This window comes from Cryptomeria japonica, chromosome 10 (assembly GCF_030272615.1).
Source record: "Cryptomeria japonica chromosome 10, Sugi_1.0, whole genome shotgun sequence".
NCBI classification, from domain to species: domain Eukaryota; kingdom Viridiplantae; phylum Streptophyta; class Pinopsida; order Cupressales; family Cupressaceae; genus Cryptomeria; species Cryptomeria japonica.
The window spans coordinates 48,364,978-48,389,212 of NC_081414.1; the positions used below are offsets into that span (position 1 = coordinate 48,364,978).

A 24,235-nucleotide genomic window follows, 5' to 3' on the forward strand; every position below is an offset into this window, starting at 1 on the left:
GTAGTGATGCAAAGCATCTCCTTAGTCCTAAGGATTTTGACATCACCTCCATTGAGACCATCATCCTGCATGGACAAGAAGTTCAAGGATCAATCACATGGGCCTCCATCATTCATCACTCTCACCTTGATTGCTATCACACCATTGGAGATTTCCCATTTAAACTATTTTAGCCCTATTGATCATCATTCTAAAATCATGTCCCATGAACTAGAACCTAGGAAGGCCATTTTGGGACTAAGGGAAAAGTTTGGTGCTAAGATGAGCTTCAAGTCCTAAACCTTGATCTGAGTTTCACTACAAAGCCCACCATATTTTAGACCTTTGATCAGAAACTCGGACTAAGAAAACCTTTGATATAAGCCTGATCTGATCTTTGGTGCTACCATCGAAATTGGTTAGTAAGGGGCGAAACCTTTACCTAACCTCGAGGTTAGGAAGGCTAAAAGGAACAAGGTTATTCTGATCCTCTGTGAAACAACAGAATTTTGGAGAGAAATCAGAGTTTGGGAGCAAACTCTATCTCAACCTCGATTTTAGGATGGCTTTGAGGATTAAGGCCAAATCCGATTTTCCCTGCCAATATCGAATTTAACACTAACTCAAGCCTCTAGGGGAACTTCAAGCTAAACCTCAACCTCAGGAAAGTTTTTTTGACTAAAGCTTAATCCAGTTCTCAGTGCAAATGTCAAACTTTGTAGGGTGAAAGATGAAGTTCAGGCTGAACCTCGGTGTTAGGAAGCACATTTGGAATGGTCTTATTTCAACTTTGAATGCAAAAGCCGAACTTTCGAGAATGCTGGTCAAAAGTTCGGAGAAACGAGGGATACTTGGATTAAGGTCTTCTTTCAAATTGCAAGGCGAACACCGAATTTAGGAGTTATGCCATTCAACTTAACTTTTCAAGCCCTTTTAAGAATTCATGAGCAAAGCTTGGTCTTGGTAAGGCTTTTAGGAATAAGCTTCAGTCTTGGTTTAAAACACCAAACTTGCATAGTGACAGGAATAAACTCAGTGATTGGAGGGTCCTTAGGATTAAGCTTTGTTCACTTTTCCTCATGCGAACTCCGAACTTTAGGGTCCTTGGTGTTAGGAAGACATTTTAGAACAATGTTGTATTCTCATTTTTGTCTCCCATTACCGAGTTTGAGGAGAGAACTTTGTTTAGCAGTAATTTTGAGATTCCTAAAGTGCTCCCTAACACCGAATTTGTGAAGAGGGTGCAAAATTCAGTGAAAACCTCAGGTTTAGGAAGCCTTCTGAGATTAAGATTTAATCCTAATTGCAGTGCTACCACCGAGTTTTAGGTTAGTGTGGCATGTTTAGGCTAGAATTTTTGGCCATCAAAACTTTGTTCATCATCCATCTCCAGACCAAATTCGTGCTTAAATGCTCCTCCCTCTTTCTCTTCATTTACTTAGTTCCTCTCATGCTTCGACCTGAATCCCCCCATACCCTTTGTTTTGAACACTTCTAGGCTCTCAAGCTACTAAGTTGCAGTGCAAATTCAGGCCCTTGGGCTTGGGTTCACCCTGTTTTCTGCATGCTCGAACTCAAGTCTGAGACCCATTTGTGCATTTCCAAGCCTTCTCATGCTTGCAAGGCGAAAAAAAGGAGAGGGGGGTCTCTGTCGGAGACGAGGAGTGTGTGCACAACACAGCACTTCCCTGCTTGGCAAACTCCACAAACACCTTGTATCTACTATTGTATATCAAGTAATCCCTCTACCAAATTCTCTCGAGCTAGCTAAAAAGGTAAGGTAAGATAAGGTACCCATACAAATGATGCTATAGTGTATTAATATCTTATGCACTTTTGGTTGCCAATGCTTGTCTTTTAACTTACCCAATATCAACAAGTTGATACCAAACATGATCTTTGATACCAACAACAATGACATTCTTGGATTCATTATCAACTATAGAGCATTTGTGTTTGCTAAATATGACATCCAAATTTAGAAAATGGCACATAATCTGACTGACAGCAAGCAAGTTGAGCTCAATTCCCAAGACATAGTACACATTTAGAAAAATCAGATTTTTCCCTCCAAAAGTGATTTACACATTCCTTCTGCCAACAATTGTGTATTCACCACCACCGAAGATCACTAAATTTGTGCAAGTTGTGTACTCTATGAGCCAATCTTTCTTGTGGGTGAAATGTCAAGATGCTCAAGAATCGATGTACCATGCAAAAGAGTTTGTTTGATTTGCTAGTCTTTGGGCCATGGAAGCATAGAGGGCAACTCGTCAAAATGACTTGCTACATGAGCCTTTTGTGGAGGCCCTCCTTGGTTCGATTTTTGTTCAACTGACCACAATGCTTTTTCATGTGGCCCATTTAACCACAATAATGACATGATATTTTTCAAAATCTTTTAAGTATCTTCATTATTCACTTGTCCTTTCTTTTGAGGCTATTTGTGTTTTCCCTTGTCCTTGGCAACAAATGCATATTTCACACCTCGTGTATCACTACTACTACCAAACTATTTCTTCCATCTCTCCTATTGCAAAAGCTTAATGCATAGCTCTTTGATCTTCGGATCAACACTAGTAGATGTGATGTTAAGTGTCTCAATAAACTGTTCATAGACTAGTGGTAAGCCCTTCAACATAATAACCACCATATCTTCTCCTTCCATCATGCAACCTATGGTTGACAATTGATCACAAATGTCTTGAATCTTTATCAAATGTTCCAGCAAACACATCTTCTCATCCATTTTGATTGAGGAAATCATTTTTTTCAAGAATGCCTTACCTTTATCTAACTCTCTTGCAGATCTCACAAGTGCTCTTGAATTTCCACAGAGGTTGTGTCTGTTTGAACCCCTCTAAGCATTTCATCTATCACTGATAACTTGATCAGCGTGACCACTTCTCAATCATGCTCGTCAAACTTGTCCTAGTCTTTACCTACAACCATTGGCCAAGTGTGAGTATTGAGGACGATCTTATCAAAGTATCTGTACTCAAAAGAACGTGAGCATGTGTTGCTTTGATTTGTTGTAGTTCTTGCCAATTAAGCGCTACCTACCTTCCAACATGGTGTTGGGTAATGAAGCCATCCCTCTCAAAACTTGTAATCACAATAAAGAAACCCTTTGCTATGAAACTTGAAATTTTGCAAGTCAAACCTTAGTCAACACCATGCAGCTACGATCTTGTAAAAAAACTACCAAAATGCCCACAAAAGGGTCTTAAAGTTAAAACCCTAGCCAATCTACAAAAACCACAATTTTGAAAAATCATTAAAAAAAATTGAAACTTTAGGCAAGAGACCTGCAAAAAAATTGTGAAAACCCTACTTGCCACAATTTGTAAAACGTACCCATAATTTTATCAAAAAATGCCAAAACACAATTCTAATGCAAAACCCTAGTTGTTCATAAATATGTCAAAAATCCCATGATTTTATCAAAAAATTATCAAAATTGACAAAAACTCATCATGACTATGTCCTAGCCATCGCAACACGATTTTGAGAAAAAACTAATCACAATTCGCAAAAACAACATGATTATGCACAAGAAATGGCCATGTGATTTGCCAAAAAAAGGGCATGTGATTTTTAATTGAAACCAAACATGAGTTTTACTACAATTCGTCACAATTTTCAGGGAAGAAAATGGCACAATTATGGGAAAAAATATGCCCAAAACTGATGCAATTTTAGGCTAATGAATTATCTTTTAAAGGTGTCACTTCCTACGAGAATGCCCAAAAATACATGCATGATTTTGTAAAAAAATCTATCAAAAACCCTTGCATGTATCCTTGCAGCACTCTACTATTCCATACGACCTCCTTTTGGTACGATTAGTGTCACAAGCATGCGAGTCATCACTGCCAGCAGCAATCTATAGTCCACACATTCACCGATCCTAGTTTGTAGGTTTGAGCAAAAAAAATTTTGCCTTTTCGGTTCGTTGGTTGGGTTCGTTCATACATGTGTTTGTGTGTCTATATATATATATATGCAAAAAATTAAAGAAATATACAAAATTACAAATCTTTTTGTTGTGCGTTTCATTGGTTAGGTCCCACAATATGCAAAGTCATTTTATACAACACCATATATAGGTTGCACAATTTTTTTCGGTGAGTTTCAATTTTTTATTTAAATAGATTGAGGAAAATCTCAAAGATGGCTTACGATCAAGGTTATCGAATACACCACCCTCATCCCCCGGTACGCATACTACCATTTGTGTCGTATCTGGGTGAAGATTATATCCTACCATGGGCTAGGAACTTGTCAATTGTTTGCAAATTGATTGTGTCTTCAGGCCTTGCTCAAGTCATGAATGATTTTGTAGACTTTATTTGTTTTATCATTCCATTGGTCAGTCCCCCTGTGCAAGTATGGACTGGGTTCGCGCCTGGTTTCGCCCAGGTGCAACCAAGGTTTATCCCAAGGGTCCTGGGTTCACTGTGGGTTCGTATTGTTGGGGTGAACCTCAATCGCACCCATTATGAACCCAGTGCGAACTAGGACCCACACAGACCTGATTGGGGCTAGAGCCTTCAGATAGGCGAACCCAGTATTACAGCATATTACGAAAAATATCACTCAATGATTAGCAAGATATTCAATAATAAACTAAGGGGTAAAAGTCTCCTTAAATAAGAGATACAAAAGCTTTATGCGTAAAGAATAAGAGTGACAACTAATAAATCAAAAGGATAAGAATGCCCACTAAAAGAATAAAGAATATTCCTAAAGTCTATCCCAAAAACTAACGGACCATTATAAATAAACTATTACAATATTATTTTAATAACTAGTATAAAAAACCTCTTTCTTCTCCCTAAATCATATTTGAAATCCCTTGACATCTTTTTTCTCTTTCTTTTTAAAATACTATTTCTAGTAGGTTTGCAGGTTAATTGATCATTTAACTACACATTTTAAGTCCATTTCTATTCTAAGCTACCATAACAATCCGTGTCTTAGGCTATAAATTTCTGTATTTAATTGAGCAATTATCAATTCATGAAAACTATAGTAAACAAGAATATCCCATAATTTGCATCTTGATTGACCACTTAGATTACTTTTTCTCTTAATGTGATTAAACCTAACTTAGTCAAGAATACCCAAACTTGATTGACTCTTAAATGCCAACTTGTCACCAATATCTACAATTTTCTTTTTCAGAGCATTTATTATAATCATAGTTTGTGTCTCGTAATTCCAGCAATCCTCTATCATGGGCTATGATAGTGGCTTAAGAAGGGTGAAAACTCTTGTTTGATTATATGTATCCCTACCAATATGTGTTGTACAAATCAAAATAGGGTGCCCTAAATGATCTCAAGGGATTTTACCTACACTAGCCAATATCAAGTCACCTTTTGTTATTCCATCAAACTTTATTTTGATACACCTAGATGGTGGCATTCAACTTTTGACCTTGGGCACTCTTGACCAATTTCCGCTTGCCTCATTTTCAAAAAATTTCTCAAGATATTTTAGGAATCAAGACCAGAACCATTATCTTTGGAGATTGTTGATGGGGAAGTTCGCACTTCTGTCAACACAGAATAGAATGCACAGCGTCTATCCCATTCTCTCTTGAATAAGGAAATATTGTATGCCCTCTGATTGTCCAAACAAGATAACCCCAAGGTTTCTAGCATCAGGTCTTGACTGTGATTAGGATAACTCAGTGATGATGTGATTGGCTGGTAATCACAAACGGATTTATGCATTTGACAAGCTGGTTGGCATCCGATATGGCAATCTGGTTGATGCTTCACTTCTCAAATTGATTAAATAAATAACAAAAGGATAGGATTTAGAAAACCTAGGGACAATGATAGCAATGGCTAATGTTGCAAATAGACAAATTTCATATAAGACTAATTCCTGCTTAACCAGAGATAAAACTCACAATCCCATAGAAATAGTGTGATCTTCAAAGGGAAATGAAACATTTTCAGACCATGAACATTCATTCGGATACCCAATTCTGGTGCAATCAAAACAAACATCCATAATTAAACTAATAGCAATAATAGGTTTCGACTAACCATGCAGAGAGACTTTCAGTCAACAAATCTCTAATGGTATGAACCAAAAATAGTTCAGATATACTCACACTTTGCCACTAAAATCACTGAAATTTAACTAACTTGATGAAAGAAACCATGCAAACAGGTGAAGGCAACTGGCAGAATACCATACTTCAATGCTTTATTCATTTGCTTCAACTATCATTACAACAATCTCTGTTCAGAAATTCCTACTCTACTATATTTATAACCTCTAATTTCTAATATCTACCTTCTAACTTCTAACCATTCTAACCCCCTACAATGAGAGAGGCACTGGCCTTTTATAGATTTTACATTTTGAATCAATGGCCAAGATTCAATCCATTCAATGGCCCAGATTTGACCTTCAAAAACCCCAACAGCCTTCAGTTAATGGTCTCAACAACTTCCAACCACTTTTCAACTACTTTCCAACTGCTTTTAATTAATCCCACTAGAAAACAAAAGTTAACGAGTCTCAAGACAAACAAAGACAAACTTGGTAGCTGGGTGAACAACTAACTTTTGGCTCCCTTTTGCATTGCATTAAATTGGGCTCAAAAGCTGTTATTTTACAATAGATTTATCCTTGTTTTACAATAAACATTGTTTAGCTCAGACCCAGTTGTCCCTTCCTACTTCTGAATGCTGCTGGTAGCACCAGTACAGTCTACCACTCTTCCTCCCAAAATTCCGGAAATAGCATTGTTTAGGATTTTTGCACTGTGGTAATGGTCTTTTGCAGCATGTTCATTGACATCTTCAAGGTTTTGACATTGATTTCGTCTTCTTTTTCGTCTTGTGAATCCTTTGACACACTTGGGAGAAGCTGCTTGGTTCCTTGGCTCCCCAGGCGCTCCCTTCCTCTTGGGTCCTCCCTGTGATCATACCTTCAATCCTGTGCCCTAGATCTCCATCTTGTTGCTTCATTGGTGGTATGGACCTGCAAGGATAAATAACCTTTATTACCATTAAGCATCTTAAAGGTTTTTAGGGTTAGCATTTCAACATCCTTTTCTCTTAGTCAACAATTGCCATTTTAAAAAAAATCTTGTCATGAATCATAATAGGCAAATTAGGGCCTTTAAAAACTCTAAGGAAACCTTTGACCTTGGAAAGCTTGGTTACTTGGCATGTGGAATCAGATTGGAAACACAGAAACTCGGACCTAGGAAGGTAATTAGGAACTTGGTGAAAAATCCAGTCGGAAGTTCAGGGTTAGGAAGACTTTAGGGATTAAGAGCCTTACTCCAAATTTTGTGCCAACACCGAATTTAGAGAAAACCTGGTAAAAAAGTTGGCATTAGGAAAGGATTTGGGATTAGGCTTATTCTGATTTTATATTCCAGCACCGAGTTTCAGGAGACTTGGTCAAAAGTTCGGTGGTAGGAGACCCTTTTGGATTAAGGCATACTTCTGATCAATGTGCAGAATTCAATGTTCGTGCCATGAACTTCTTCCCATCTACTGATATCTCTCACAAAGTCAGTTTTGCACATAGAATGTCATGGAAAAATTCTGCTTTGAAGCTTTCAGTTTGTGGAATCAGCAAACTCAGTTGAAAGAAAGATTTCAGGAATAAGCTTATTCCCATTTTCAGTGCAGGTACCGAACTTTGGAGACAAAAAACCTTAATTTCAATCTGAGACTCGGTATTAGAAATGTTTTAGGGAATAGTGCCTAACCAAATTTGTGTGCAAGAACTGAACTTTAGATACTTTGTGTGGAAATTCAGGGTTAGGACATATTTTGGGAATAAGAGGCATTTTCTTATTTGCGTCTCAAAACACCGAATTTCTGAGTTGATACACTTGTTTGCTCATGGAAAACCCTGATACTTCCCACAATTAACTTGGATTGCCTTGGATTGAACATGAAATGTCATGGAGTTGCGAGCTTGGATCTAGGCCTTATCCTAAGTTCACCCTACAAACTCGGCATTAGAAAGACATTTAGGAATAATGCCTGTTCCCATTTGGACTGCAATCACCGAATTTGGTGACAAAAATCCAGATTTCGGGCTCAAACTCAGCATTAGTAAGCCTTTTTGGAATAACGGCTATTCCCACTTTGAATACAAAAGCTGAGTTTTGCAGAATGCTCGTCAGAAGTTCGGCATTAGGAAGCCCTTCAGGAACTTGGTCCAAAACATGGGGGTAGGAACACATTTGGGAACTTTCTAAAATCCCTCCTGGGTACGAGTTTGGCAATTTGCTTAATGATGTCTCAACCTTATCTGCAACCGCCATGCCCCCTCAATCTCCCAAGTTACTTCTTGGACAAAGTTTGGTCTTTTTGCATGGTGAAAATCAGAAAACTCGGACTTTTGACTCAGAATTGGAAGCACCATCTTAAACCCGGACCTTTGGGCTAAAACTTAGTCAAAAGTTCAGGGTTGTGAACACTTTTGCGAATAAGGTACCTTATTATTCTTACAAGACTGATTGAGACCCTGCACGAGTCCAGGTACTGTGTAGAAACTGCAAAATATATCTTAATGTATTGATTATCCCTAACAACTAGAAGATTCATTTTTTTGTAAGGATAAGGTAGAAGTTTGGACAAGTGATTTTAGCTATAGAATGATGTAAGTTGCATGTTCTTACATATTGACTACATGACTAGGAGATTTATTGACAGGGCTAACAAGCAACAACAGGCATAGATAAATATGCTATTGAAATCTGCAATTAGAATGCAGAGATTAAGATAGAATAGGATAAACTTCCTAGAAGAAAATAAATTTAATATCGTGTCTGAGTGTGTGTGACTCTGTTAACATTAAAAAGAAAGAGACTATGATAAATATTGTTTTCTCTTGTCCAAGATAGTCCCCTAGAGTTCTCTACTTATTTTAACATGGAAATAATCTGCCTTCAGATTCATAAAAATGACCATATTGGAAATGAATGAAAGAAATACTATTGATGCCCACAGATGTAGGGGCAACGGGAGATTCATGGTCTTTATCATTTGCAAAGAGGAAAGCAGCAACTTGAAGAGGCAATCAGCTTGTATCACTGCCAAAGAAGACACATTTCACCAACAAGCAGACAACAATGAAACAGGTAACAAGACCTGAATATCCTATGTTAAGCTAAGAACCAAATTTAGCCCTGGGTGTTCATTGCTTAGTTTTTCAACATCTTGTATCAGGTCAGTTTAAAAGCCCCTGTCAAGAAAATACATAAAATCTAAATTTTGAGCATTGGAATTTCATCTTTATTAGAAAGTGTACCTTTCTGTAAATAAAGACAAAAGAATAGCAAGGAAGCATTAAATAATTGTGCAGGATTGTCCAGAAATTAAAAAGTTAATCATAATCAAATGAATGTAGGCATGTCAAATGAAACACCCGAGAACAGGCCCAGGAGAACCAAAGACCACGTCAGACTAAAGTAGAAAAACAAAATTGGGGAATGCCATAGGGAAAGGAAGCTAAAAAATAATAAAGGCAACAGTCAACCATTTGAAAACCACCAGAATCTGTAAGCAATGCCCTTGACCAATTCATAAATTTGTGGAGACCGCCAAGCTCATCAATCAAATCAGCACCAGGTCGAAGTGCTAAATGGTATGTGTTACCAAGAATGATTTGGCAACCGATCTCCTCTAGTTGGTCATTTGCAAGACCCTTAATTGTACCTGAGATCATTGAAACAGAAAGGTTGATTTAACATTAACACAAAAACAAGCAATGTGAACAAAATATTGTAATTAGATGCCTTTATGCTCTTTAAAATAGACAAGTTCAAAATCAACTGAGGCCAATATTGAGACAAGGCAATATAGCCCAGAATATATTATAAACCATAACAAGAATCAACCACTTCGCATTTAAATCAGAATAGATTTTGTGCATGCCCTTTGTTCTTGAATTTGATTGCTGTGATTATTTGTCCTTATTCTTTGTTAGGGTATCAAAAAAACACCACCCGTTTCTAAACACGGACTTGGTGCAGTGGCAAATAAATTAGATTAAGTAGGCATGCCTAAAGAGTGTCTACACACCTCACCAAAATAACAATAGTCACATGCATGTTTTAGGGTCCAATACAAATAGGCCCCATCAAAATTGAAGGCTACTAGCACTGGACTTATAAGTATAATGAATAATCTATCTGATGAAATAAATCAAGAAACAATATTCAAGAATTTTTCCTAAAAAAAATTCCTTAACTTACATTTATAGTTAGTTTAATGCATTTCTATATATATATATATATATATTCTTATGCTTCCTGAATGTCGTGAGTAAGCTGCAATGAACAAGTAAAAGCTGAAGTCATCATGAATTAACAAAATTTTACATCACCATCAACAAAACCATCAGCCATCTGTAAAAACCATGAATTTTTAAGCTTATATTCGGAACAATACAACTCTTATTATCTATATTACCCCGAGTTTCCAAGACGGGGACAACAAGGGATGGCGGGACGAGTTTCCGGGACGGCAAATTTTTTTGCCAATTTTGGGGACGGCGTGGGGACGGCTATATAAAATATATAAGAAAATTTTAAATGTTCATATGAAAAATAGATAAAGCATGTATATATACATTATATTCATATGAAAACATGGATAAAGCAGGTATATGTACATTATAGAACCTTAACATACCACATTTGTGTTCAAAATTCATTGTCAATACTCAATATGCATTCATAATTCAGAATTTATTGTCAATACTCAATATGCATTCATAATTCAGAATTCATTGTCAATACTCAATATGCATTCATAATTGAAAATACATTGTCAATATGACAACACTTGTTTGCATATTCATTGTTTTTTTCTGGTTGGAGGATATTTTGATAGTCTTCCATTTCTATTATGGTCTACAACCGCTTCTTTATACCAAGCTGTTATTCATATTTCTGAGTGCTTTTGGCTATGGTTCAGACCTGTTTACCTTTCATAATTGTGAAGAGTCCAATATTGCAGACCTGCAACCACTTTTTTACGCACTACCGAGTTCTAAGTGTTTGTGAAATTTATTACCAGGCTGCTGCTCATTATTTCTAAGTGCTTTTGGAAGTGATTCAGACATGTTTACCCATCATATTAGTGAAAATCCGGTTTTACAAACCTATAATAAAATTAAAAAAATGTTTTTTTTGAGCATTTGAGTCTTTTTTTTTTAAATGTGTTGGGAAAAGGGGGACGACTCCCAAGGATAGTTAGGGGGCGTGGGGACATCCCCCAACCATATTGGGGACGAGGGGACGTCCCCTTTGAGAATCACTACCGTCCCCAAGTTTCCAGGACTTTTCCCACAAATGTTGCAATTTTGGGGACAGCGGGCGGACGTCCCCTAACCATCCCCAAGTCCCCGGAACATCCCCAGTACGGGGACAGGGGATTTTAGCCCAGGTACGTGTCCCCAGGCTACGTAGCTTATTATCAATGCAGTAGCTCATGCAGAAACAATGTTGTCGAAACCACAACACTGCTTACTGTTAGAAATAAACCGCCCAGGATACAGCATGGATTTCTTGCCCTGGAGGTCAAATTTTTTATTAACATGAAAAGCCACCATTCCGGAAGAACCTATATTAGATTTTATAATTTATTTGCCAAATTTTGGACATATTATTTTGTCCTTTATGTTGAGCAAGTTTTGTTCATTTTTTAAGCAAATCAACAAATTAATTTTATATTTATTATTAACAATGAAAAAATATTCCAAATCAAATCACAACCACAGTCCAAAATAGATCTGGTAATTATGCACCCAGATAACTGAGCTTATTATGTTGGATTACTATTGCAGACATGGATGTTTGGACAATACCCATCACTGCAGCAATGGAATAATTCTTAACAACTCTCATGCATTATTAAATGCAACGATTTACACTACATTGAGCATGTTTTCACTTATTAAATTTGCACATTAAAAATACTAATTCAATACAGATATCCAGATGACAAGATAAAATGATGTCTTGACCATTATTAGACAACAATATTTTAAGCTAGCTTCACCAAACTTGTTATAGTGATTTATAAGAACAGTCAGAAGAACCCAGCTTAATGCAAGTGATTTTATGGCAGACATGTTTTGAACAAAGGAAAACCGAAAAATGGCAGGACAGTAAAATAGGTGACAATCGATGAGTTCATGAATTACAAAAAATCAAAGTTGTCAGACACCTCCCCTCCCCTGCCCAGAAGATATATGTATCTGCATTTTTAACTAGACTCAGCCACAACCCTTCCTGAACACAAACCTATTTGGACCATAGGTCTGGATTTGGCCAAGGTTTGCTTGTGTCGATGGGCAAAACTCTAGGTCAACCCAGGCCAGATTTGGGCCAATCCGAGGAGAACCTACCCCCAAGACAATAAAAAGAATTATCAATTTTTTAATGAAAGGAATGAAAAGGGAGAGAAGGGGAAAGCTCTGGTGCGGAAGATGAAAAGTTCTCCTCTGTTGTACCCCATCTTCATTCATGCTTCTTGGTCATCTTGTGCTCATCTTCTTTCTTGTTTGTGTTCAAGTTTGTGTGATTTTGTATATGGTTTTGTGCTGCATTTTTAGTCTAATGGGGGTCCTTATTTTGTGGTTGTCCTGAATTTTCTTTTAATATGTATTGGAAAGCTTTCAATTGAGCACTCTCTTGGATGATGCTGGAGATGACGGTGATTTTCTAAGTCAAGGATTGTATGGTAAACTATTCAAGGATGAATTTGTTGCGGGTGAGCAAACTGAGGTCAATGAAGTGGCTGACTTCATGGTTAAAGATAAGAGTTCCATCAAGCTCAAGGCCAAGCAGTAGGCGTGCAAGCTAAGGAATTTGTAACTATAATGTTGTTGCCAAATGAGGAAGTCTTGGAAAAAAAAAAGAATCTAGATTGAGTTCAGTTAGTATTTTCTGTGTTTAAAGTTTAAACCCTGATGTTCTTCCCACAAGGAAATTTTTTGATAAATGGCTGGCCATGGTTTGGGAATAAAAATTAGGTTGCCTGTTACTTTAGGAATTCATTCGATTAGTATTTTAATTTGTTTAAAAGAAAATAATAAGCAAAAAAAATATTGAACAAAGGCTTTCGCAATGTTGGGAAATCCCTTTTTTGGGCATTTGCATAGGATCCAATCACAAACCTAGATAATGTGATGTTAAATTCTTCTCCAAAATGGTTAGAAATTTGTAATGTTGTTCCATGTTTGTGTTTTTTGTGTCGATGTGTAATGTGTATTAAAGCTGTTAGAGTTAGTGATTAAATTGGAAGAAATTAGGGCTTCTTTACTGCATTTGAATTCAAGGATTCTCATTTCAATGACACAATTTGTTGCATGCATGTTTTATTGTAAAAATGTTGGGCATTTGAAGATGAGTATGAGCAAATTTGTGAATAAACCTATGTTACTAATAATAAAGATGATATTATGATAGCTGATAATGTGGAATCTGAAAATTGTGTTAATAAAACCTTTGACTTAGAAGAGTTGCCTCTTCATATTATTGAGGAAAGTCATGATGAGTATGTCATGATTGCTGCTAAGCCAGTGAAAATTCCTGGGTCTGACAAGCCTCCCACTGTGTTAATATTGAGCATTGGATTCTCCTGATAAAGTAGAATCTCCTCTCATAAAACCTCTAAATAAGAAATCTACTCACCAGAATGATAGTTAAAACCTCTATGGTATTAGAATAATATCTTATTTATTTATTTAATGATCAAATGTATAACATAATGTACATTATAGCTTGTTTCTATTTTTACAATTGTTTCTTTTTAGAAACATCTTGTAAATTCTTGATAATGAGCTTTCTGATCATTTGTTAATACATTCAAGTTTTTTACCAATTACTGTTCATAATATGGTTTCAAAGCAGAAACACTCAAAATTCGTCAAATTTTTTTAAAAATTTTTTGACAGAAATTTCTGAAAAGTTTTTCGCACAACGAATTTTTTTTCTGGGTCATTTTGTGGGATTTATCTAGCGTCGGATTTTCTCTAAGCTCGTGATTTTGTGCGGGGCATCTTTTGTCATATCTCTTTTGGCGCCTTTTTTACTGAAACCCGCACAACTTTCTGCAACCATTTTTTAAGCCCTCGAAGTCTTCTATGATCACGATTTCTCACCTTTGTGGCGGATTTGTTCCTGCGTCCTCTTCTCTGTGCGACTTTTTCTTAAAATCGCGACGCGCAGATTTGCCCTCTACAATTTATTTCGCGTGACACGACTTCTTTTTTCGCTTCTCCCACAACCTCCTGCAATCTGGTGGTCTATTTGCAACAGCAGTATTTTTTTCGTGGATTTTCTTCCACGATTTTTTGGTTTTTCAGGCGACGGATTTTGGCAGTTTTTTAATAACGCGAAACGCCACCTTCTGCAACCAGCAGTTATTTCGTCTCAGATCTGCGTTTTTTTGCATCCGTTTGCGCGGGATTTTTTTTGCAACATCTAGGGTTGTAATCCCTCTTTTCAGTGGTAAAAATAAAATTTTTAACAAATCCGGCTAGGGTTTTATCAAAACCCTCAAATTTTGTGGTCGAAATCAAATTTCACCTACACATTTTTTGTGGGTTTTTTGCAAGGATTTCTGGTTTGTTGTCAGAATTTTCTAGGTCAACCGAAAATTGTTTCTCAATATTCGTGTCATCCATACTTCATCTGTTTTTGAAGTCTAAACCTGCACCTGCCTTCGTTTTTTGCACAGCGATTTGTGCCTTCGATTCTGCGCGATCACCTCTTCGTTGATTTTCGCTTTCGTGCACTGGGAAGCATGCAAGATGGCGTAATTGACCAATTTAGTGTTGGAAGGCAGTCAGAGATTCAATGGTAAGAATTATAACACCGAGAAGCAGCACTTGCTGGCAATCTTTGAATATCACCGCCTTGATGATCTTGTTTTGAGAAAAGAGTCTCGTCCTACCATAGCCGGATCAGATCAAGACAAGTTTGATGACCGGAATCAAAAAGTCGTCATGCTTCTCAAGCTCTTTGTCACAAATGACCAATTACCTTAGATTCCTTCTGGCAAGTCAGCCTCAGAAATCTGGAAGCATCTGAAGGAATTGCATGAAACATCCAACAAAAGCCAAGCGTTCTCCATCATGATGGATGAACGTATGTCCTTACAAGAGCAGCTCACTAAGATTAAGGACATTCGAGATCAACTCAAAGCTATTGGTCAGAAAATGGAGGAAGAGGATATGGTAGTCATCACCTTGAAAAGTCTGCCTGAATCCTATGAGCACCTTATAGAAACTCTCAACATTACTTCAACGAATGTTGATCTGAAATTTCCAGAGTTATGCACCAAACTTCTACAGCAGGATCATTGGAAACAACAATTTGGTAGCAGTGCCACTTCATCCTCCTCAAAGCAAGCCTTTGCAGCCAAATCTTTTCAGAAAGATAAAGGCAAAGCTCGATCTTCTCAGTCATCTCAGCACAAGGGCTCCAGTCAGTCTCAAGATGGTTCAAAGAAGAAGAAGGTTCAATGCAACTATTGTCATAAATATGGCCACATGATCAAGGATTGTCGCAATCGGATAGCTTCCGAACAGAGCAAGCAGGGAGGGTCTCAACCTAAAGCCAATGTCGCTGAGGAACATTTTGGCTTTCCTCGTCTGAGCAGAATTCTGGGGATCAGCCTTTGAAGGCTTCCTATTTGGGTGTCCGTCTTCTATTTGGTTCACCTAATGGGAGGGATGACGCAGATTCTGAATTTGATGATGCACTACCTGAATTTCCTCTGGATGATGCTAATCTTCCGCCTACTCCAGATCATGTTCCTCCTCCAGTTCCAGTTATTCCTCCTGCATCTGATGTTGGTTCTTCTACTCTCCGGCCTAAATGGTGGACTAAGACCATCAGTGGTCTTCGTCTTGATGAGCTCATTGAGGGTAGATCTTCTAGAAACAAGAGCAAACAGGTGTCTACAGTCAATTTTTCTCTCATGGCCAACATTCAAAGTATTTATGAGCCTCAGACATATGTAGAGGCAAAAGGGATTCCAAAGTGGGAACAGGCTATGGACGCAAAATACCAAAGCCTTTTGAAGAACACCTAGGTTCTCTCTGATCTTCCTTTAGGGAACAAGCCCATTAGCTGCAAATGGGTGTATAAGGTCAAGTATCATGCAGATGGTACCTTGGATAAATACAAGGCCAGATTGGTTGCTCGAGGATTCACACAGCGAAAGGGCATTGATTATGAGGAGACTTTTTCTCCTACTACCAAGATGAGTACTCTTCATCTTCTCGCTATTGCAGCTCAGTTTGGATGGAAAGTCCATCAAATGGATGTTAAGAGTGCCTTCCTCAACGATGAGTTGCAAGAAGAAGTCTACATGACATAGCCTCCTGGTTTCAAGGTTGTCGGCAAAGAACATCAAGTATGTAGACTCATGAAAGCACTCTATGGACTCAAACGGGCTCCTCGAGCATGGTACATCAAGATTGATCAGTACTTGGTTGCTCATGGTTTTCAGCATAGTCCTTCTGACCCAAATCTGTATATCAGACACTCTAGTGATAATGTTCTCTTGTTGTCTATGTGGATGACTTGATCATTACTGGTAGTTTAGCACATTTGACTGCAGAAATCAAGCAAGACATGTGCAAGGCTTTTGACATGACAGATTTGGGACTTCTCCATTATTGTTTAGGTTTTGAGGTTTGGTAGACTGATGGTAGCATTTTTATTTCTCAGTCTAAGTATGCCAGGAACTTGCTTGACAGGTTTCGAATGCAGGATTGTAAACCTGCTTCCACGCCTATGGAGATAAGACTAAAGTTGTCAACCAAGTTTGATTCTCCTCCTGTAGATGAAACAACATTCGGGCAACTAGTGGGTAGTCTCATCTATCTCACTACCACTAGACCTGATCTCAGTTTTGCAATGAGCTACATTTCACGCTTCATGACATCCCCCAAGGTTGATCATTGGGTAGCAACAAAGCATGTGCTGCGTTATGTGAAGGGCACTTCTGATTATGGACTTCTTTACACTAGAAGTCACGATCCTAGACTCAGTGATTTTACAGATTCAAATTGGGCAGGCTTGGTTGTTGATAGAAAATCAACATCTGGGTATGTGTTCAATTTTGGATCTAGTGCAGTCACATGGACTAGTAAAAAGCAACAAGCAATGGCTCTCTCCTCGACAGAAGAAGAGTATCGAGGAGCAGTTAAGGCAGCTTGTAAGGCAATTTGGCTTTGCCAAATGCTTGCGGATATGCAAATATCTCAAGCAGGTCCGACTCCCTTGTTCTATGATAATCAGGGAGTTCTCAAACTTGCCAAGAATCTTGTCTTCCATGAAAGAACCAAGCATGTGGGAACTCATTGTCATTTTATTCGCAAGCTTGTTGAAGACGGCTCAATTCAGTTGCAGTATGTTCCAACTGTGGATCAAATTGCAGATATTCTCACCAAGTCTCTCAACCCAGATAAGTTTGCTAAATTCGGGAGATAGCTTGTTGTTGTTGACATATTGACCATTAAGGGAGGGTATTAAAATAATATCTTATTTATTTATTTAATGGTCAAATATGTAACATAATGTACATTATAGCTTGTTTCTATGTTTACGATTGTTTCTTTTCAGAAACATCTTGTAAATTCTTTATAATGATCTTTCTGATCATTTGTTAATACATTCAAGTTTTTTACCACTTACTGTTCGTAATATATGGTAATGGTAATGATCAAGGGGCAAAGGAAATAAAAAATTCTAAACAAAAAAAAGTAGGTTTGCAATATGCAGATTCTAATTCTGGCTCACTTGGGTCAAGTTGGGAAAGGGATATTAGTTTGCCTTTTGAAGGAGTCAAAACCAAGGGAAATAACACTCCCTTCTTATTTTGAAAAAATTGGCAATGGGAGTGGTAATCCACCCCCCCCCCCTTTAGGCAATGATGCCCTCCCCTTTCCTTTTATAGTCTTTGATGAAAATCTTGCATTGGAATGTAACGGGACTAGAAGCCATGATAGAAAATTTTAGGTTAAATTGTTGTCCAAATCAAGAAGTTTGGAATATGCGATGTTGCAAGAAGTTAAATTGGTTGGTTTACTTTTAGAAGATACTTGTAAAGTCAAATATCATCAAGATGTAATCAATTCTATAAGGCCAAAGGTACAAGGTGTCAAGGTTGATGTTATTGCATTTGGGTGACAAGGGTTCCAATTTTTTCTTTATACACTTGAGGTTAAGCGTAGAGCAAAGATACCGGATTCGTGGCTATAGGGCAAGGTGCGGAGCCAGGTTCCAACCGGGTCCAGATTCGAGTTGGGCTTGGCCCTAGGTTCACTGCTCGTTCGACCCATGCAAACAAGAAAAAGTTGTGTTTTTTTTTTTTCAAAGCATACTCCTGCAGGTGCTCCATCTCTCTCTTCCGACTCTGGCTTCCTCCTCTAGCTCCGTCTTCCTCCTCCCCTCTCTTCCATTCGATCGCTTTCGTTTCAAACTTCTATTTTTATTTTTATTTAAGCATTACTTATGCTTTATGTTTTATATCCTTCGATTTGGTATTTTTGAAATTTAATAAGTAAAAATTTTATACTTCCAAAAAATTTAAATTAAACTAATATGATAATTTATATTATTATTGATAATATTTTAAATTAAAAGTTTAAACATATTTTATTATTTATATTTGTTTTATTTTTAATTTTATTATTTAATTTTATGTTTTATTTTATTATTAATAATATAATAATATTATATATTATTATATATAATCATAATGTACGAACATACCCATACCCGTACCCAAGGAAAATAAAATTTTGACGTACCCGCAATTTTGTACCTGATTTCATACCCAAATCCGTACCCGAACCGGTAACTTAGGCATAGAGAGAGAAGATTAATGTTGTTGAGGTGGGAGGTGTGCTAGTCAAAGATGAGACAGAGATAAGGAGGGCCTTTCAGAAATTTTATTAAATTTGTGTTTTCTTCAAGTGGCAGTGATGCTGTTTTTGGTGCCAAGGATATTATCTCTAAGATTGTTCCTTGCAAACTTCAAGGTAGGAGTCTAGAGGACTTGAGGCAGAATTAACATTAGATAAGATTACACAAGTTATTTGTCACTTAAAAGAATGAGAAATCTCTTGGCTTTGATGGTTTTCCCATGGATTTTTATTATGCTGATATTGATTGGGTTGGTAAAATTTTGCTTAAAGCATATGAAGAGGCAATTGTGGATGGTTCCCTTGGTACTGAGATTAACAAAGGGGTCGTAAAGTTGTTAGCCAAAGAAGGGTATCCTTTTGAACTGAAAAACTAGAGACCTGTTACCTTGCTTAATGTGTCTTATAATTTTTTTGCAAAAGTCTTGGTCCTGAGAGTTCAAAAGTAATCTATCCAAAGTGGTTTACCCCCTTGCAAACTAATTTTGTGAAGGGTGGATTCATTTTGGATAACTTGTTGACTAGTTGGGAGGCTATGAATTGAGCAAAACATCCTAAGCGGAATGTGGCTATGGTTCTCTTTGATTTTGAAAAAGCACATGACCATATTAACAGAACTTTCTTATTTCGATGCTCAAGGCTTTAGGCTTTGGTGAGTTTTCTATGGAATGATCAATATTTTATTTATGGATGATTCTGCTCAGATTTGTATCAACGGTCTTCTTTCTTATTTTTTCCTTCTTCAAGGATCTACAAACCAAGGTTTCCCTCTGGCACCTTGCTTGTCTTGGCTTTTGAGGCTATTCATATCCTCCTGAGGGGCTTCTCTTTAGGGACGTCGGTGAAGGGATTATGTTTGCCTTCTAGTGACTCAATTTGGAAGTTCAATTGCTAATGACTACCTTTTTTGTTGATCTAGAAGACAAAATTTTATCAATCTAATAAAAAGGTTTGATTTTTACAGTTTGGTCTCTGAAGGAAATATGGAATTGGCTAATGGATGAATTTAACACAAAAATTGTTGTGTAATGGCAATCTTTTGTCCTTGGCTAGAAGATTTCAAGTCTGCCCAAATATTTTTTCTTCTTACTCCTAATATCTATCTTCTTGTCAATTGGTTTGTTTTGCTCAGGTTAACCAATTGAATAAACTCGCGAGAAAGGGAATAAGAAAAGGCATTCAGTCCCTTGGGTTAAGTGCATTAGACGTAGAAAATTGGGCAGTATGGGGTTGAGGAACCTATGCTTACAAGATGTGTCTGATGCATTCAAATGAATTATAATGGCTCTAAAACGTAATAATCCTTGGAAGCAACTTGTTAGATGTAATTTGGCTAATGGCTTTCCTAAAGGTATATTCCTCGTTGGAAAAGATATCATTTGTAGGATATTCTTCTTGGTGACTTTGAGTTTATGCCCCTTGGATCAAATGTTTTTGGTTCTATCTGGAAAGTTTAGAAATTTGTTAAATATTTTACTAGAGGACATGATGTTTCTAATAATAAATGTCGTTTAGGGTCTTTGTGGTGGTCTCTTGTGGGTAAAACTATAAAATCTCTCTTCTTGCTTATACTAGGGGTTGTTTTGCTAAATGGTAGAATAGTCAAGGTATTAATGCTATTGAGTGCCTCTTTGACAAGGGTGTCTAAATTGTTTTTAAAAAGTAACCTTTTGAGGAAAGAAAATTGTTAAAAACTCCTAAAACCTACGAGGGGGAGGCTTTTCATTGCAAAATGCAACACATTGTATTTAGTTTTTAAAATCCCAGCTGGTTTTTGTTTGTTTAATTCCTTTTAATAGCTGTCCCCCTCACCATCCCCTTGCAGTCCCTAAAATTTGTGAAAACTTTTGTTGTCCCCCACCCCTATTGGAAACTCGGATAAACACTAAAATACAATCAACAGAAAGTGCATCACCATGTAACCAGCGGATAGGTACATCTTCCAAAACTTTTGTCATGTTCTCTTAAGCAACTGTTAAAATGACCCCCTTACTTTTTTTCAATTTTAAACACCACAATGCACCCGTTATGGTTAGGAAAGAGAAATACAATACTGCTGAAAGGTAACCCTTCCACTTTCTTATCACCAAGATCCCAATGTGGGTGAGGTGAGAGCATATGGTGAATTGAAGATCGTTAGCTCCAAAGAAAAACTAAAAGTACAATGCTAGGCGGCAAGCCAGCCCCTTCCGCTTGTTCAGCAAGCAAGAACAACTTAAATGTAAAATCACTCCACCACTTTTCAGCGGGAGGACAGCTATTACAATACTGAAAGTAAGAGCACTCAAACACTTATTTAGCGGGAGAACAGTTATTACAATACTGAAAGTAAGATCACTCAACCACTTATTCAGCAAGAGGACTGTGAAACCAACTAAAAGTAATAGATAGGAGGCTAAGCCAGCCTCTTCCGCTTCTTCAGTGGGAATACAAAATGTAAGATGCAATAAAACGAACGCTGATCAGTACTACTGATTTCAGCATTACAATGAAAGCACTAGCTTGCAGATTACAATAGGAAATTGTTATCCAAACACACCAAAATGTTAGGACTTGACCTTCTAACAAATATGAGCTATCCAACATATGAAAAGTATCCAAACAAGTAAATAACTCGCGTCTGATGTAAAGAACAACAAACTGAAATAACATACCAGCAAGAAGAGAAATCACCTAGATGCTCATAACTTTGCCCACACAACTCCGAATGACTTGAAATCAAATGCGAATGATCCCTAGAGAGGAGGCGTCCAAGCCAAGACAAACCACCAGCTGCAAATCTGATCAACCCAATAATGCATGCTTCCCAAGGCATTCACATACATGGTACGACCAAGTAAGGAGGGCGATTTTGTTTATAAAATTCAAATCAACACCAAAACCACGAAACTTAGCAAAAGGAATCGCCTAACCAAGAGGAAAACATGGGAAGAATACTTAGAAGCAGCAACTAAACTCTCAGAGACTTATGAGTGAATTTCACGATCAGCTCCATACGAAACAGCGAACTCCAGAACTGAAAACAACACTCCAAAATCAAAAAGAATAACTTCATCTTCGTTGAGCTCAATCTGCCCCTCTGAATGAGAAACAGTCACAATATTTAGCTAGGGGCTATCTTTCAAACACGAAACTGAAGCAGGCTAGGAGGTATGCATCCCTCGAAGCAAAGTCTGAAATGATTTCGGAAGCACTTCATTATGATAAGCAATAGATACTCTCAAATGAAGGCCAAGGCACTTATTTATAACTTCCTCCCAACTCGAAACTCCTTTTCCCTCCAATGTGGGACTAAACAATGACATTCAAATTCACTATTAATTTGCATTTCATTTCATCCTTCACCAAGTCGTCCCATTTTGCCTAAACAAGACACTTTATTAAAATGCAAATAATACATAATATGAGTGCCCAACATATAACTTTTAATATAAATTAGCAATCCCTTTAATAAATCATCCATTTTTGTCTTAAGTTATAATTCAACTTACAACACCATTTTCCATCAAATACTAAACTTGCCAAAACAAGCTCAAAGAGTATGGGAGATCAAACTAAGAGAACTGCCTTGCCAGATATAGCCACTGCACTGAGCTGCAGAAACCCTGCCAAAAATAGCACTGCTAAAAATAGCACTTACTAAAAATAGTGTGTCCAAATGCATTTTAACCACATTTTGAGCAACCATCGCAACTTACTAAAAATAGTAAGCCGGGAAAAGTCTTTAGATTCATTTGCATGTCACATCATCGTGAAGCTCTCAGAAAACCCATAAAAACCCAGAGAAATGAGTTCTCCTCGCCCCCACTTACTAAAAATAGTAAGTTTAGCAAACTCCACTGCTTGCTATGCATGTACCCCATTGCGAAGCTTTCTGAAAACCCAGAAGGAATCCAGAATCAAAACTATAAAACTCCAACATGCAAGCCACAAAAAATGCCAAGACATCCCCTAGAAGTAGGAAACCCTAATTTCCGCTTCCGATTAGCCAACTGAACTGATTCTTATTGAGAAGGGGACATTACAACTCTTCAAGAAACAAATAAAAATATTGGACAACTTTAAACTCAGATCAGATTTCTTCTCATCTTTATTTCAGCTTTTACATTTAGTCTTTCTTTGCAATGAGAAGAATCTATACAACTCATAAAAATATCCAACTTTTCATGCCAGAATCAATCATTTTGAGGTGTTTACATGAACCAACTGAATTCCAGACAAAAATTATTCTATATCTATCGATGTCCACAAACATGTTTACATTTTGTAATATTTTCATATATACAAGCTTAAAGCATCTTACCTTGTGTTCCAACGGGCATAAATAGCGGAGTTTGGCACTGAAAATGAGGAAGTGTGAGTCGTGTTGCACGAGCTCTGTTGAACTTTCCTAACACCTGCATTGAGAGAGATATCGCTGTGAAAGATTTTTCTATTCATTAGATCCATCTGTATTAAACAAAAAATAATTCATTCACTCTAAAAATATCCTCATTGATATCCCCATTTCTTGTTTAAGACAAGAGATACATTAAAACCATTGCGAAGTTTCATCTCACAAATACCATTTCAAATCAAGACAAAAATGAATATTACAATTTAATTTTAGTGGGACTTGATCTATCTGTGTATATTTCAAGTCATCTCAAATCCAAAAAAAAATTAAAATACCCATAAAAGTATTCAATACTTAAGAGAGTGAAAATTGGCATCAAAGGGAAAAAGAAGTCACTAATTTCAGTTAAGAATCAACAACAAAGAAGAATGTGCTCATTAACGAAGTTAACAAGCACAACAGACATCCAACAAGCAGGTAACTTGCAATAACCAAAAAAACCAATTATTTGGGTGCAAAATCAGTTGAGGTTATAATTTTCCACTCTCCCTCTCCAAACTTTTTCCTTATAGCATCATTGTTGATATTCCTCTAGATCCAAAAACCTTGAGGCTATGCATTGTTATATAACTCAATATTTTTATTTGCAACTCACTACTTCCAGAAATATTTTCACATGTCCAAGCACCATTGGCAATTTCATTAACTTTTCATTGCAATATCTAAGCTTCTGATCACAATGCATTGTTATATGAAAATAATTTGGCCATTATTTAAAGTAGAGAAAAAATTGAAGCATTTTAAAATTAAGAAACATATTTGGTTGAATCACAATTTTCATATAAAGATTGTCTTATTTAAGTTTCATCGTAAAAGCAGATATCCTTGTTAAAAAATAGACCATAAAAACCTATGGCACTAGGGAATACTATCTAAGTGGAATTAAGATTCTCCAAGGAATGAAACAAACTTAAT

The 24,235-nt window shown here is 37.0% G+C and overlaps 1 protein-coding gene across 4 annotated transcripts in view; it reads right to left on the reverse strand.

Annotated features, from left to right (window-relative positions):
* LOC131029476 (uncharacterized) overlaps positions 1-24,235 on the reverse strand; it is a 218,695-nt gene that overhangs the window by 120,547 nt on the left and 73,913 nt on the right. For all 4 annotated transcript variants that reach the window (XM_057959990.2, XM_057959997.2, XM_057959972.2 and 1 more), the window contains 2 exons: positions 23,228-23,321; positions 9,511-9,689 (listed from right to left, as the gene is read on the reverse strand). In XM_057959990.2, the coding sequence (XP_057815973.1) occupies positions 9,511-9,689; positions 23,228-23,321 (273 nt within the window). The remainder of the gene's footprint in view (positions 1-9,510; positions 9,690-23,227; positions 23,322-24,235) is intronic.